The sequence below is a fragment of the Chlorocebus sabaeus genome, chromosome X (genome assembly GCF_047675955.1).
Source record: "Chlorocebus sabaeus isolate Y175 chromosome X, mChlSab1.0.hap1, whole genome shotgun sequence".
Taxonomy (NCBI): Eukaryota; Metazoa; Chordata; class Mammalia; order Primates; family Cercopithecidae; genus Chlorocebus; species Chlorocebus sabaeus.
The window spans coordinates 15,280,420-15,293,027 of record NC_132933.1 but is presented as its reverse complement, the minus strand read 5'-3'; the positions used below and the strand labels follow the sequence as shown (position 1 = coordinate 15,293,027).

Genomic DNA, 12,608 nt, shown 5'->3' with positions numbered 1-12,608 from the left:
TCAGCCCCCACCTTCACCTCCTCCTAGATTTCTAGAAGGGGGATTAATGAAGGAAGTTGTATAGTCAGAAGATACGAAAGCAGAACTCTTCCTAGGGTAATTCCCACCAAAAAGTAGCTCTGCGCCTGTCCTAGAAGCTACAAAATGGACTAGTCATTTTCCTCGGTAAGGACTTGATGCTTCCCACATTACTTTCATTCACCAAGAGGTGGCTAGTAGGTGTCTCTGTGTCAGGAATGACCTCTCTCTAGAGGCCCGCCCCGCTGGATTATGGCTTTGAGGGGCAGCTGGGGCTGTGATTTCACTGGTTTCTCTCTTGGTTTTGTGGCCGGCAGAGGAGAGAGTATCCTGCCAGCCCTGGGAGTGTGGTTCCACTGCGCCGCGGTAGAACCAGCTACGCAACCTTGAGCACCGTCATTTCCCCTTTTGGGGCCAGTTTCCTCCTGTGTAAAACAAGGAAGAGGAGGGAGGAGGAATTAGAGTTTGACCAGATTTCATTATTGTTGCTGTTTAAGCAGCAGAACGCTTGCTATAAATTAAACCTTATCAGAACCCCAATGTATAAAACTGATTAAGGTACAGTTCCCCTGATAGACGTGAGTGGGGAGGAGTGGGGGAGGGGCCCCAGTTTGAAAACTCCGGCCTAGAAGATGAAAGTTTCATTCTAGTTCAGTTCAGTTCTCTTCCCTATTGCTGAATGGTAGAAAAAAAAATCTTTCATCTGTATTTAAATCCTCCTAATGTGCTGATTGATGAAATCTTTTCTCTTAAAGGCAATTTGGAAATCAGACAAAGTGAAGCACAAAGCCATGGATGTTTAGAGAGAGAGTGAGCAGTATGTGAGGCACGCTGAAAGGGTGACCCTGGCACTTCTAAGAAGGCAGCAGCACAATGGACTCTTCGAAAGAAGCAGTGTCAGAGTTTATTCCCCTGTTGGCACCGCCTCCCACAGTGGGGGCGAATTGCTTGTTTTTATCCTCCCTTTCCTGGAGTCATTTCAGACCAAATTTGAGTCCACAATTGCTAGCAATTGGAAACGCAGAGTAACCTACGGACAGGTATTTTATTGAAGGCCAAACACGGTGAAAAATATGATGGGGGGATACATAGGACAAAAGAGTTTCCTCTCGCCCCTGGGTTTTTGGAGCACCCGGGTTGAGGGGCAAGAGGAGATGAGACTCACTGATCAGGCAACTTGCGGGTTTGCTCCGATCACAGCAGCAAGGGTTGAAGCACCAACCAGCCAGGAGGGGCGCGAGGTCTGTGTTCCCGGGATTGGGAGAAGGGGGAGTGGTACCGAGGCAGAGATTGAACCCGAACACGAGCCCCAGCCCGAGCTCGAGCCTGGACGCGCGGCAGGACCAGGAGGAGGACTGGGTGGAGGGCAAAGCGTGTGGGTCTGTAAATCAACGCCGGCCCCCTCCCACCCCATGCTGCACGGTAGGGGATGGAGTGAGGGGGGTGAGGGGTGGCAGTGGAAATGTCTTAGGGGGCTGGTGCTGCCTTCCCAGGGAGACCCAACCTTTCTTGGAGAGGCGGAGTGGGTTTAGTCTCCAGGATCCTCAGTGATGTGTAAAAAGCGGGCGCGACCCCCGAAGCCTCAGAAAGCCCCCTCCCCACCCCACCCCGCAGGCCCTCCCCGGCCCGCAGGTGAATGGCTCGCACAAAGGAAGCCGGCTGGAAATGTGGAATTCGGACCAATTTACAGGAGACTCTGTCGCCTAGGGTCCCAGCAGACCTCAAGCAAAGAAACCTGTGGTCAGTAGTGGATGAGGATAAAAACAGTGCACCAGGCCAAGCTTATTGGAAAGGCTGAGTTTAGTTATTCTGGGATAGCGAGGTAACAGGATTAAAGGGATTAAGGAAATCACCTCAAACAGCTGAGGAGGGGGTAAAAAAACACTGGTTCTATTTGTTTTCTTCCTAGGCCCCAAACAGATACACTGGGGCCGTGTGGCTGGGCGCGAAACTAAAGGCCCTTCGGGGGGCACAGTGGAATGGCCAAGGGTCAGGAACTGGAGGAAAGTGGGGAGGGGGAAGGAGTAGAAAGCGGGCTCGAGACTCTGGATGAAAAGGAGCCTTCTCTGGAAAACAAATAGGTGGACTGAGTTGACACGTTAAAAACAAAACGCCTGGGAGGAGTTTCGGAGATCTTTGAAAATCTAAGGAGTACTTTTTAATACCAAATCTTCCAGCGCTGAATGTTGACTCGGCGGTTCAGCTACCAGGGTTGAAATGTATTTGTTTCCTGCTGGGGATCCCTGTAACCATTTATTTTTAATAGGATCATCGAGATTTCCGAAGGGTTTTCGTTTTGTAAATATTTCAGCTAGGCTCAAATGTCTTCCCGCCCCAGTGCACAAAGGTAAAAGTGCCCCGTTTTTGGTCGGTTTCAGCGGCCGCGCCTTTCCAGCCCCGCCTCGCGTGGCTGCGGCAGCAGACACTTTCAGCAGACGCTCACTGCGATCAACAAGTGCGCGGCGGCGGGCTCGGCGCCTTAGCTACCGTGTGCCCGCTCTCGGGAGACGCTCCTAGAAGACAAGCCGCTTTCGAGTTTCAGTTGAGACTATTGGAAGCTAGTGTATGGTGGATCGCCAGTAGTTAAAAGGAAACCATTTCAGATTATGCTTGCCTCCCCCCAGGTCCCACCCCGTCCCTAGGATGGGATCTCAGTTGTAAAACCGAGTGTTGGTCCCCTCCCCAACCCGCAAAAAAGTTTCAGGGCCGCAAAATTATCAGGACTCCATCATGTTGGTTATAAAATTTATTGATCTCTCATTTAGGAAGTAAGAGTAAAAGCTTGAAAAACCTGAAACAAAGTAGCCCCTCCCCACTACCCAAACGAAATCTGAACACATTAGCGCGACGAAATATCAAACAGATCACGGCAGAAATCACCAACTCAACATGACTGGACAGAAGCTGTCCCGCGGCCAGGGGCGGCGAGGCGGGAGACACACGCACACCTGGCTATAAATTAACATTGGCTTTAGCTGCCGCGCCGCTTGGAGCGGTCAGTGCCCCCAAAAAACCACGAGAAAAACAGACGCGACACGACTGGGGGCGTAGGCGTTGCAGTTCTCCAACTAGCCTCACCCGATACTATGTTTCTCCCATTCACTCCTTGGCTAACTGCAAACTAACAAGACAACATTTTCAAATGTAACAGAATAACCCAGGAACTCAGGAGGAGGAGTGGGGGTGGGGGGATTGTTTTTTCTTTGCAAATAACACAGCAATTCCCAGTCTACAAAGGTGAAAGAAGGAGCAGCGGCGTGGGACAAGAGAGCTCTCTAGAAGTCCCATTTTCGCTGCTCCTGACTTATTTTTGCTTTTGTACAAAACCCGACAGCTACAGCAAAACTTTCAGTCCTCCCCGTCATCGGTACAAGGCAACAGTCCCAGGCAAGCAAAGCTAAACAAGGCGTCCCAGCTTGGGGGTGCGGGGCGGGAGGTGGGGTGGGGGTGGGGAACAAGGGTGGACGAGCGCAAGCCGGTGCTCAGATGTGGGTCAGCGGCACCGTTCCGTTGACTGCAGTCCCGGCGCCCTGGTAGTGCTGGTGCACGCCGTGCAGGCGACCGCCGGGCAGTGGAGAGGCGGCGTCGGCCGCGTCCCCGCCGGGTGGCAGGTACATGCTGATCATGTCGCGCAGGTCGCCGAGGCACGCGCGCTGAGAGTGCGATGCGATGGCGGGCGGCGGCGAGCTGGGCTCAGACTTCACTACCGAGCCCATGGGGCCCAGGCTCATGGCGGCTGCGGCCGCAGCTGCGGCAGCGGCGGTGGCGGGCTGCTGCCCGTAGGCGGCGGCCGCGGCGGCTGTGGCTGAGGGCGCCATGCCCCCGTAGCCCGAGGCGGCGGCGGCCGCTGCAGCGACGTTCATGTAGCTCTGAGCGCCGGGCGGCATCATGGGGCTGTACTGCAGGCCGGCCATGTCGTAGCGGTGCATCGGCGGCAGCGCTGGCGGGGGCGGCGGGCTGCTCATGCTCGGGGGCTGCGCGTAGCCCAGCTGCTCCTGCACCAGCGAGTACGCGCCGTTGGCCCAGCCGTTCACGTGCGTGTACGTGTCCAGGCGCTGGCCCACGCCCACCGGACTGCTAGCGGCAGCGGCTGCGGCCGCAGCAGCGGCGGCGGCGGCGGCGGCACCGGGGGGCAGCAGGCCACTGGGCAGGGAGTACTTATCTTTCTTGAGCAGCGTCTTGGTCTTGCGGCGCGGTCGGTACTTGTAGTCCGGATACTCCTTCATGTGCACGGCGCGAAGTCTCTTGGCCTCGTCGATGAATGGTCGCTTCTCAGCGTCGGTCAGTAGTTTCCAGTCGGCGCCCAAGCGCTTGCTGATCTCAGAATTGTGCATCTTGGGGTTCTCCAGGGCCATTTTGCGCCGCTGCCCGCGGGACCATACCATGAAGGCGTTCATGGGCCGCTTCACACGGTCCTGGTCTGTGCCCCCGCCACCGCCGCTCGAACCACCGCTGCTGCCGCCGCCTGCGTTCGCCCCGCCGGCTGCGTTCGCACTACTCTTGCCTGCGCCTCCCGGGGCTGCGGGGCCGCCGGTGCCCGCCGCTTGTGTGGGTGTCCCTACGGGGTTCTTGAGTTCAGTCTCCAGAAGGCTGTACATTGCCGGGGCGGGAAGAAGGTGCGCCAGCGTGGCGGGAGGAGAAGGCGCTCCCGGGGCTGGAGCGGCCACGGTGAAAAGGCCCTGGGATTCCGTCGGAGCGGAACTTGGTGGCCTGTGGGCCAGCGAGTCCGGCGGGAAGGGTAGGCTTATCAAAATGCTCCGCGCCAAGTCAGCAGGAACCCACGGGCGTCTCGCACCTGATGCGTTGTCTCGAGCAGGTCGCATTCACAATCTGGCTGGGCTCTAGCCGGGCCCCTTATATACCTGCTCGGATCCCCCGGGGTTGGCGTTTGGTCCGCCCCTCGCCACCCGGAGGACCCGTGATTGACAGGTTCGCAGTGATGCGCCCTGGCCAATCATTACCGAGCCCCCGTTCGGCCTGGCTGGAAAAAGAAAAGTTCGGGGAGCCCTTTCGTTCACCCCACTCCCCTCTTTGGCCTAGTGACGTGGTAAGAGTTACTTAGGAGGCGGGAGTCCACGAGACCCACTCCGAGGCCACCAATTAGGGTTTCAAAAAGTTTGAAAGAACGAAACCTGAGGAGGTGACGGGGGCGGGGGGAGGGGGCACGCGAGCAGATTGGGGGGAGGGGGCAGAGGGGCGCCTTCGGAATTTAGAAAACAACTTTGCAACCCTGTCAAGGCCGACCGGCGCCCCATCCCCTGGCCAGCCTGCAAAGCTTCCCGTTGTCTGCACGGAGGATTTCTGGCCGCTTCTGCTGCCAGCGCTAGGAACACAGGGCACCATCAGCTACCCAGGCCGGCTTAGGGACTCCAGGCTCATTGGAAGTGCTCCTGGCTGCGTCTCCAAGAAGCTCTCCCTGAAACTGGCCGCTGGTTGTCCAGACCTTTCTCTAGGAGGACCAGTGCGCCCCGGACGGAGCGTGGGTCAGGGGCCCGGGCATGGGAGACAGGCTTCAGGACTGCAGGGTGCACTCGGCTGTGAGGCTCTTGGGGGTTTGCAGGAGGGCGGGCAAGCAGTCAGTCGCCCGTCTCCTGAGCCTGGCAGAGGCGCTCGCACAAGGTGGTGTGGAGAGTATGTGTGGGACGTAGGGGGTGAACTGGCCTCCCCTCTCTCGCTCCTGGCCCCCGCTTAGCGGCCCCTTTTTGTCTCTGCTCTCTGGCCATTTCGGTTTTTCCAGTCCGATGCCCCTGAGGGGGAGGGTCGGGCCCCTTGGAAAATCCGTTTTCATGGCAACACGGAGCCTCTCAGAGTGAAAGAAAAGTTTCTTGAGGGGGGGGCGACGTTGGCCGGAGCGGAGCCGAGGCCGTCCTCCGGGCGAACCGCCGGGCCCCCTCCACTGCCCCCGCACCTGCCGGGACCGCTGAGCGCTACTCTGGGCGCGCAGCCGCGCCGCCTCCCGCGGGAGCAGGCTCTGCTAACGGATTCCGTCCATCTCTTTTATTGTTTTAGAGACTTCCTGAGATTCGGAGAGGGACATTCACTTGCTTGTTGGGTTATCTGCCAAAGACAAGCGGCGCGGGAACTCTGGCTGCGGGGAGAGGAAACTCCGATAATCGCCACCGCCAGCTGAAGCGAGTGGCACAGCGTTTGAAACTCTCCGAGCAGCCCGAGGTAGCGAGTGGGAATGAGAAGCCATCCCGGCAGATTTGGCAGAAACTAAAATAAGGTGTCAATACGGTGTGGGGTCTCGCTCCCCCACCATCCCCAGTCGCGTGGAAAGGTGGGGAACTAAACGGAAAGCATAATCTTAAGTGGTTGGGGGTACGCGGGGGAATCCCAGGTTTCTAGCTTCTTAGCGTTAATGCAAGACCACGCGATCCCCGGACTTCTGCACGCTGGGCTCATCCGCCTTTCTCTCCCCCACGAATTAAAACGTACGCCTCCTCGGCTTGTTAGTGGGGTCGGGGGGGAGTGGAGGCGCAGAGCAGGCCAGCCCCCTCTCGGCCAGGCGGACCGCAGGCAAAAGAATCCCGGCTCCGAGCCGGCATCATCTCCCGGAAGTGTGGGATCTGGAAACTTGCCCCTTAAGTTTGTGTTCCACCTGATCTGAGTATTCCGCAGCCAAGGGCTGCGATCAACTGGATGGGCATACGGATTTAGGGTTTTAAATTTAAGTAAACTCTCTGGAAGGTTTCTGTATGTGGATATAGTTTGTGTGTGTGTGTGTGTGTGTGTGTGTGCGCGCGCGCGCGCGCTTAGCGAACATGGGCTGAAAAGTACGTCTCAGAAAACATAATGATTAGGCAATCCCTACCTGCACCTGTTTTCTTGGCGAAGTGGCCGACAAGGTCAAACTTTCTTAGGCAAATCCATCCTCTCCTACAGAAGCCAATGTGCAATATCCCTGCCCTCCTGCCGTCTTCCCCGCGTGCCCTCTCTGGGCTTTTCTGGGCCCCGGAGGCTGTTGCTAAGTGAAGCGAGTTTTAGGAAACTACCCAACCGACGCGCGGCCTGGCGTCCAGTAGCTTGACAGATGTCAGGTTTCTTTCCAAGTTTTAGGACCCAAGTAAACGTTGCGGTGACAGCGCCTGGGCTGCATATTTCCCAAGGCAGGGGATACGGTGCTGGGCCGATACCCTCCCCTCAGCAAATTAACAGGGGAAACTAGTCACTGCTCCCAGCTGTCTGACATTTGATCACACTTAGCACGAGGCTTACGTGAGCTCATTTTTGCCCTACATCCTCCTGCCAGATTTACAGCAGTCTTTTGCCAGGACCAGGCACACTCTCCCAATTCTCCCGACTTCTCGCTAAGGCCAGCTCCCTCTCGGGGGGTAGATACATAAAATCTCCGTATCTGGTGGTTCTGGGGTGATCTGCACATTCTCAGGTAAGAGCCACGCCAGATTTCCTTGGAAACTCTTGGGAGGACGCTTTCTAAATACAAACTATTATTTCAATAGACAAGCAAGGTTACCATTGCGGGCGTGGGGAGATGAGGGAAGGTTGGAAATAAATCAGTTCTTAGCCCACCTGCAGCGCAGGCTTAGGCACCAGCCCAGCGGCGCAACCTTCGCTGAGGATCGGGAGAGGTTGTTGCGACAGGTACCACAGTGCAGGAGGCCTCGGTTCCGGCCGGGGCTGCGGGAAGGCAAGGCAGCTGGCGGAGCCCCAACTCCAGTGTCTCCAACGCGCACCCTGCACCCAGCGAGGAAAGCAGAGGAACGCAGCGGGAACCAGGACCGATCCTTCAACCTCTTCAGGAGAAGAGAGCGCGCTCAGCAGCTCTCTCGCCCTCTCCAGCCTCCAAGTGCCCTTGGGCCGCTCACAGAGCTCCGGATCTGGGGCTGGGAACCCGACCAAGACCCCCTCCCCATTCCCCCGCCCTCCCTAGAGAGCTCCCGCTCCCTCCGACTGGAGCCAGCCCTGGGGCTCCCAGAACCCAGGGCGCGACAATAGCGCCGTTTGTTGGCTTCCATTGGAAACTTCACCCAGCGTAGCCTCTTGTCGTTTCGCCCTCCGGGGCTTGGAGGTCGCCCCAACCTTCGAAAGAGACCAAGCGACTTTGCGGCGGAGCAGATGTGATGCCTATGCTTAGAGGGCGGGTTATAGCAAAACTCCGGGACCAAGAGTCTAGCGTGACTGGGCCAGTGGGCTTTGGGTACATAGGGCACCCTGCTCTGCCTTCTTCCTGTTTCTAGGTTTGGCCGACATCAGGTGTGTCCCAAGTGCCTTATATCTGCAAAGAACACTCAGCAATTGTGCCTTAGAGCTACTGGTAGAAAGAGCAGGAAAGGAGCTATCCCACGACCGCGCGGAGGTGTCTGCATCGATTCCTCTTCAGTAACTGCTCATAGGGGACCTTTTTCGAGGTCCCTGGCGTGATTGGGACCCAAGTTATTAGAAGAGGTGCCCTCGACCGGGCGCGGTGTCTCACGCCTGTAATCCCAGCACTTTGGGAGACCGAGGCGAGAGGATTACCTGAGGTCAGGAGCTCGAGACCAGACTGGCCTACATGGCGAAACCCCGTCTCTACTAAAAGTACAAAAATTAGCCTGGCGTGGTGGCGAGTGCCTGTAATCCCAGCTACTCAGGAGGCTGAGGCAGGAGAATCCCTTGAACCTGGGAGGCGGAGGTTGCAGTGAGCCGAGATTGCGCCACTGCACTCCAGCCTGGGCGACAAGATCGAGAGACTCCGTCTTAAAAAAAAAAAAAAAGAAGAAGAAGAAAGAAGAGGTGTCCTCTGCGTGCTGGGTGGTTTGGGACGGATGTGTGTCTGTGCCGTTTGGGGGATGGAGAGTTGGAGAGTGGGGTGGGGTGGGCGGTATTTGGGCTCGCCTGGGCCGGCTGAGGCCTGACAATAGGGTCAGCAAAGGTTGCCCTCCGACTGTGGCCTAGCGTTCGCCTTTCAGGTTTCTCAAGTGTAGCCAAGGCCAGCTCAGGGTCTGGCTTTTAGGAAGTGAGAACAACTTATCCTGGAGACTCTCGGAGACGCTTTGATTTTCAACAGACAAACAAAACCAAAAACAAACTCGCAACAGTTTGCGTTTCTTAAAGCAGTCATTTCTATTTTTTCCCTTGAGAACACCCCTTGTCTGTTTACTCTGGCTTCTAGCCAAGATTGTGTATTTAGGCCACTGATTGAGAGCCTTGATTAAAAAAAAAAAATCATAGGCTTAGGTCTATTGTAGAACCATCCCTTGTTTAAAAAAAAAAAAAAAAAAAAAAAAAAAAAAAAAAGGTCGGAAAGGTCACCATCATTTCAACAGGGTGGTAGAGACAGCACCTTCCAGTTCCTGAAGCATTCAGTAGGAACCCCACCCCCAATCCGCCAGCCCGTAACACTGTCTCCAGCGAAAGTACTCTTTCTTACAGGTCACAGAAGGAGCTGAAGACCCTAGGCTGGTGGGTGCAGATTGTAATAACTTAGTTGATGGTCTCTAAAGAAAGGTTGCTAGGAGCTGCGAGGTGTGGGACAACAAGGTCCTCGAGGTACCATAAAGTCTCCTGCGGGCTGTGCAACTGTATTCTATCGTAGTTTGGTGTTGCTCTTTTTTGGGAGGCTGCAGGGATACTTTTAAAAAAGTTTCCGCATTCTATTCACTTGGTTAGCTGAGCTGTTCTTGGAAAATACACTGGGAGTCCCCTCGGCCCACACGTTGGCGCTCAGTTTCCTTCCACCCACAGAGTATTCAGGTGTTAATCACTAGCTCTCTTTTCCCTATGTGCGCAGCAACTACAAGGAATTTGACAACCTTTGCCTTCTGCTTTCACTAGCTGACCTCACCACCCGAACGTTGCCATTTTCCCGGAGGAAGGAAGGCTCTGCCCACGCACTGGGGTCCCATTTCCAGCGGGCTTTGCTGAGCCATCGCTGTCAGCCTCTTTGCCTCTCACCCCCCTCCCACACCCGTCTTTGCCTAAACCCACAACTCTCCTCACGCGCTCAGCTCAGCAGACTGCCAAACCCCCACCCCTGCGGAGCAACTCCAGGAACTCGGCCCCCTACGGCTAGGCCTGCCCTCCCACTGGGCCTTTTGCCCTTTCCAGTTCCTTCTGTGGCTGCAGAGGCACAGCGCTCACCTGTACAGAGGCGAGGTGACCTGCAGGAAGCCGGGGCCAATAAAGCAATCTTAAAATCGTTATCGGTATGCAATGCTGTTTGAGTTTTTCCACGTCTCCACAACTCCACTCGTGTCCACCAGGCAAGGCAGCGCTTCTTGGGAAAGGGTGCCTGGAAAATCAGTGGACCTCCTGGCACTTCCAGTATGGCCAAGCAAAGCTATCGCCCCAACCACAGGGGGCGCAGGATGGCAGGGTTGGGGGTTGGGTAGAGCTTCCTGGAGAAAATTTTAAATTCGAAGGCAGCACTCAGCAGTTCCTTTTCCCCTCTCTTTTATTTCTCTGCTTTTCTTTTTATTTATCATTTTCTTTTAAGAGAGTGGAAAGCCGTGGAATTTGGTGCGCAGAATTTCTATGTTCTCTTTTCATCTCTTCTCGGCCCTCATTTTTTTCCATTTCACTAACCTTTGTCATCCACCTACTATGTGCTGAGTTGTGCACCAAGTACGGGACGGAGACCCTGCACTTTCCCATTCCGTATCAGATAGTGGCAATGGCTTGGGAAAGTCTCAAGAGGAGTCCGGATTCGGAGAGAAAGAAATTTTCGCCTCATGCTACCCCATCCCGCTAGTCGATCTATGGAGAAATCGGGCCTCGCGAGAAGCGCAGCATCTTGGACAAGGACCTGGCGTGTGCGGGGTCGCTCCGCCACGACCCGCAGGGGCCACGCTCATTCCCCTGTGTGCGCTCGCTTTCCCACGGCAGCGTAGAGTCCAGCTAGCGGAGAGGCTGACGCGGAAGCGCCCGCGTGCCTGGAGCCCTGGCGGTCCAGCGTCCCGGCGTTGCCGTCTGAGTGGCCTAAAAGGGGGCTCTGGGGCCGCTGCTCGCGACAGAGTGGGGACGCGGCCCAGGAACAGCTAGCGTGCCACTTGCTGCTTGCCAGGTATGGAGGATGCCTAGCCTCAGGCAGACCCGTTTCCCAGCGGGTTGGCGGCCAGACGGCGCGAGAAAACGAGATCTGTCGAGAGGTCTGGTCGTGCTGGCGTTTTGGCGTCTAGGCCGCCGTCATCCCAATTCCGTTTCTCCGAAAAGCATCGCCGAGTTAGGACGTCGGGGCTTTGCTAATGTGATGTTTGTGTAATTAACACCATCTCCCCTTGTTTCTGAGCATATTTCCTCCCGCAGCACAGCTCAGCTTTCATTTGAAAAAGCAACGGGAAGAACGTCCCAATAACCCTTTCTAATGGGAAAAAAACTGTCCCTTTTGTGGAATGGTTTCTTTACAAAGCCAACAACCAACCTTATTTTCTAGTTCCAATGGCTATCCCTTTATGAGTTATATTATTAAAGAAATCCGACACTAATTGTGCCGATTTAACTTGTTAATTAGTTGCAAATAAACTATTCATTAGTGGTAAAATAAAATAAAACCCATGTGTCTAGATATCATTCCACATTCACATATTGTAGTGTCTGCATAACATAGGCATACTAAATTAAGTTCCTAAAAGGTTTCTCCTCAGGATAAATAATTAAAATATATTCTACTTTAATTGACATTATAGAGGACATAAATGAGCTTTTCCTTTTAGAAAGAAATAGCCATTTCTAAATAAAGCTTGCAGTCTGGAGAATGGAGGCTTCAGCCAAATGAATAGTCATTACTACCTTTTCAACGACGTGGGCCTTTTGATCAGAAAAGAAATTAGCTCTAAAAAACAGACAATGGAAGCCTGCCCTGCAATAGGAAGAAAATTAGACGGCCAAGGCTCTTCACAACACCTATTTCTATAAACCATAGAGCTCCTTGCTTTTCAATTACAGCTGTTCATTTCATATAAGGAAAGGGGAAAAACAGGCCTCTAATGTAAACTCGCTTTCACCATAAAGCCTTGTTCCTGGCTCACAGCCAGGCTGCCTACTTACTATTGTTTTTAGTCCTGTCATCAATTAGCTAATACTATATATTTTAAATGACTCTGGGGGTATTCACAGACTCCCTCCCCACTTCCCCACTCAGACAAAACCCAAGCTGGAGTTTCATGAAAGGACTACCATTCGGTACACAGACACTTATATACATAAAGTTTAATGTTTTTATTGTTTCCAAAAGAAAAACCATATTGAAAACCCTGCTTTTTTTTTTTTTCTCTATATTTCTCAGCCCATCATTGAAAGACCCAGATGAGGTGATGACAGAGGAGGGACATAAATGAGCAGCTTTCAGCATTGTTTCTAATTGTTCACAGAACTCAATCCATCTCTAGATAATTTTGCTCTGCCCTTTAGACCATAATTTGGTTTGTACATCTTTGTGTTTTAAAAATAAAAATTTTGAAATTTGCTAACCCTATTGGTTTAGTATCATTAGATATAATTTCATTTTATAAATATTAATTCTTTACCATTTTGGTGAAATTATCTAGCCTGCAAGAAAAAAAAAATGTTTGTATGGTGTGCTACAAAATAAAACCTTTCAATATACGTAAAGTAATAATATGAGAAAAAAATTCAGTAATAATAGCAGT

General features: G+C 53.8%; 1 protein-coding gene across 1 annotated transcript; it reads right to left on the bottom strand.

The window, feature by feature from the left end:
• Nucleotides 1–2,699: 2,699 nt before the first annotated feature.
• On the bottom strand, nucleotides 2,700–4,858 carry SOX3 (SRY-box transcription factor 3). The gene has a single exon (XM_007992866.3). It carries the CDS (start codon nucleotides 4,839–4,841, stop codon nucleotides 3,501–3,503), a length of 1,341 nt encoding a protein of 446 aa, XP_007991057.1. The 5' UTR covers nucleotides 4,842–4,858; the 3' UTR covers nucleotides 2,700–3,500.
• Between the last annotated feature and the right edge of the window lie 7,750 nt (nucleotides 4,859–12,608).

Bases quoted from the DNA above. Each gene is read 5' to 3' on its own strand.
- SOX3 (XM_007992866.3), bottom strand. From the start codon at position 4,841: ATGCGACCTGCTCGAGACAACGCATCAGGTGCGAGACGCCCGTGGGTT.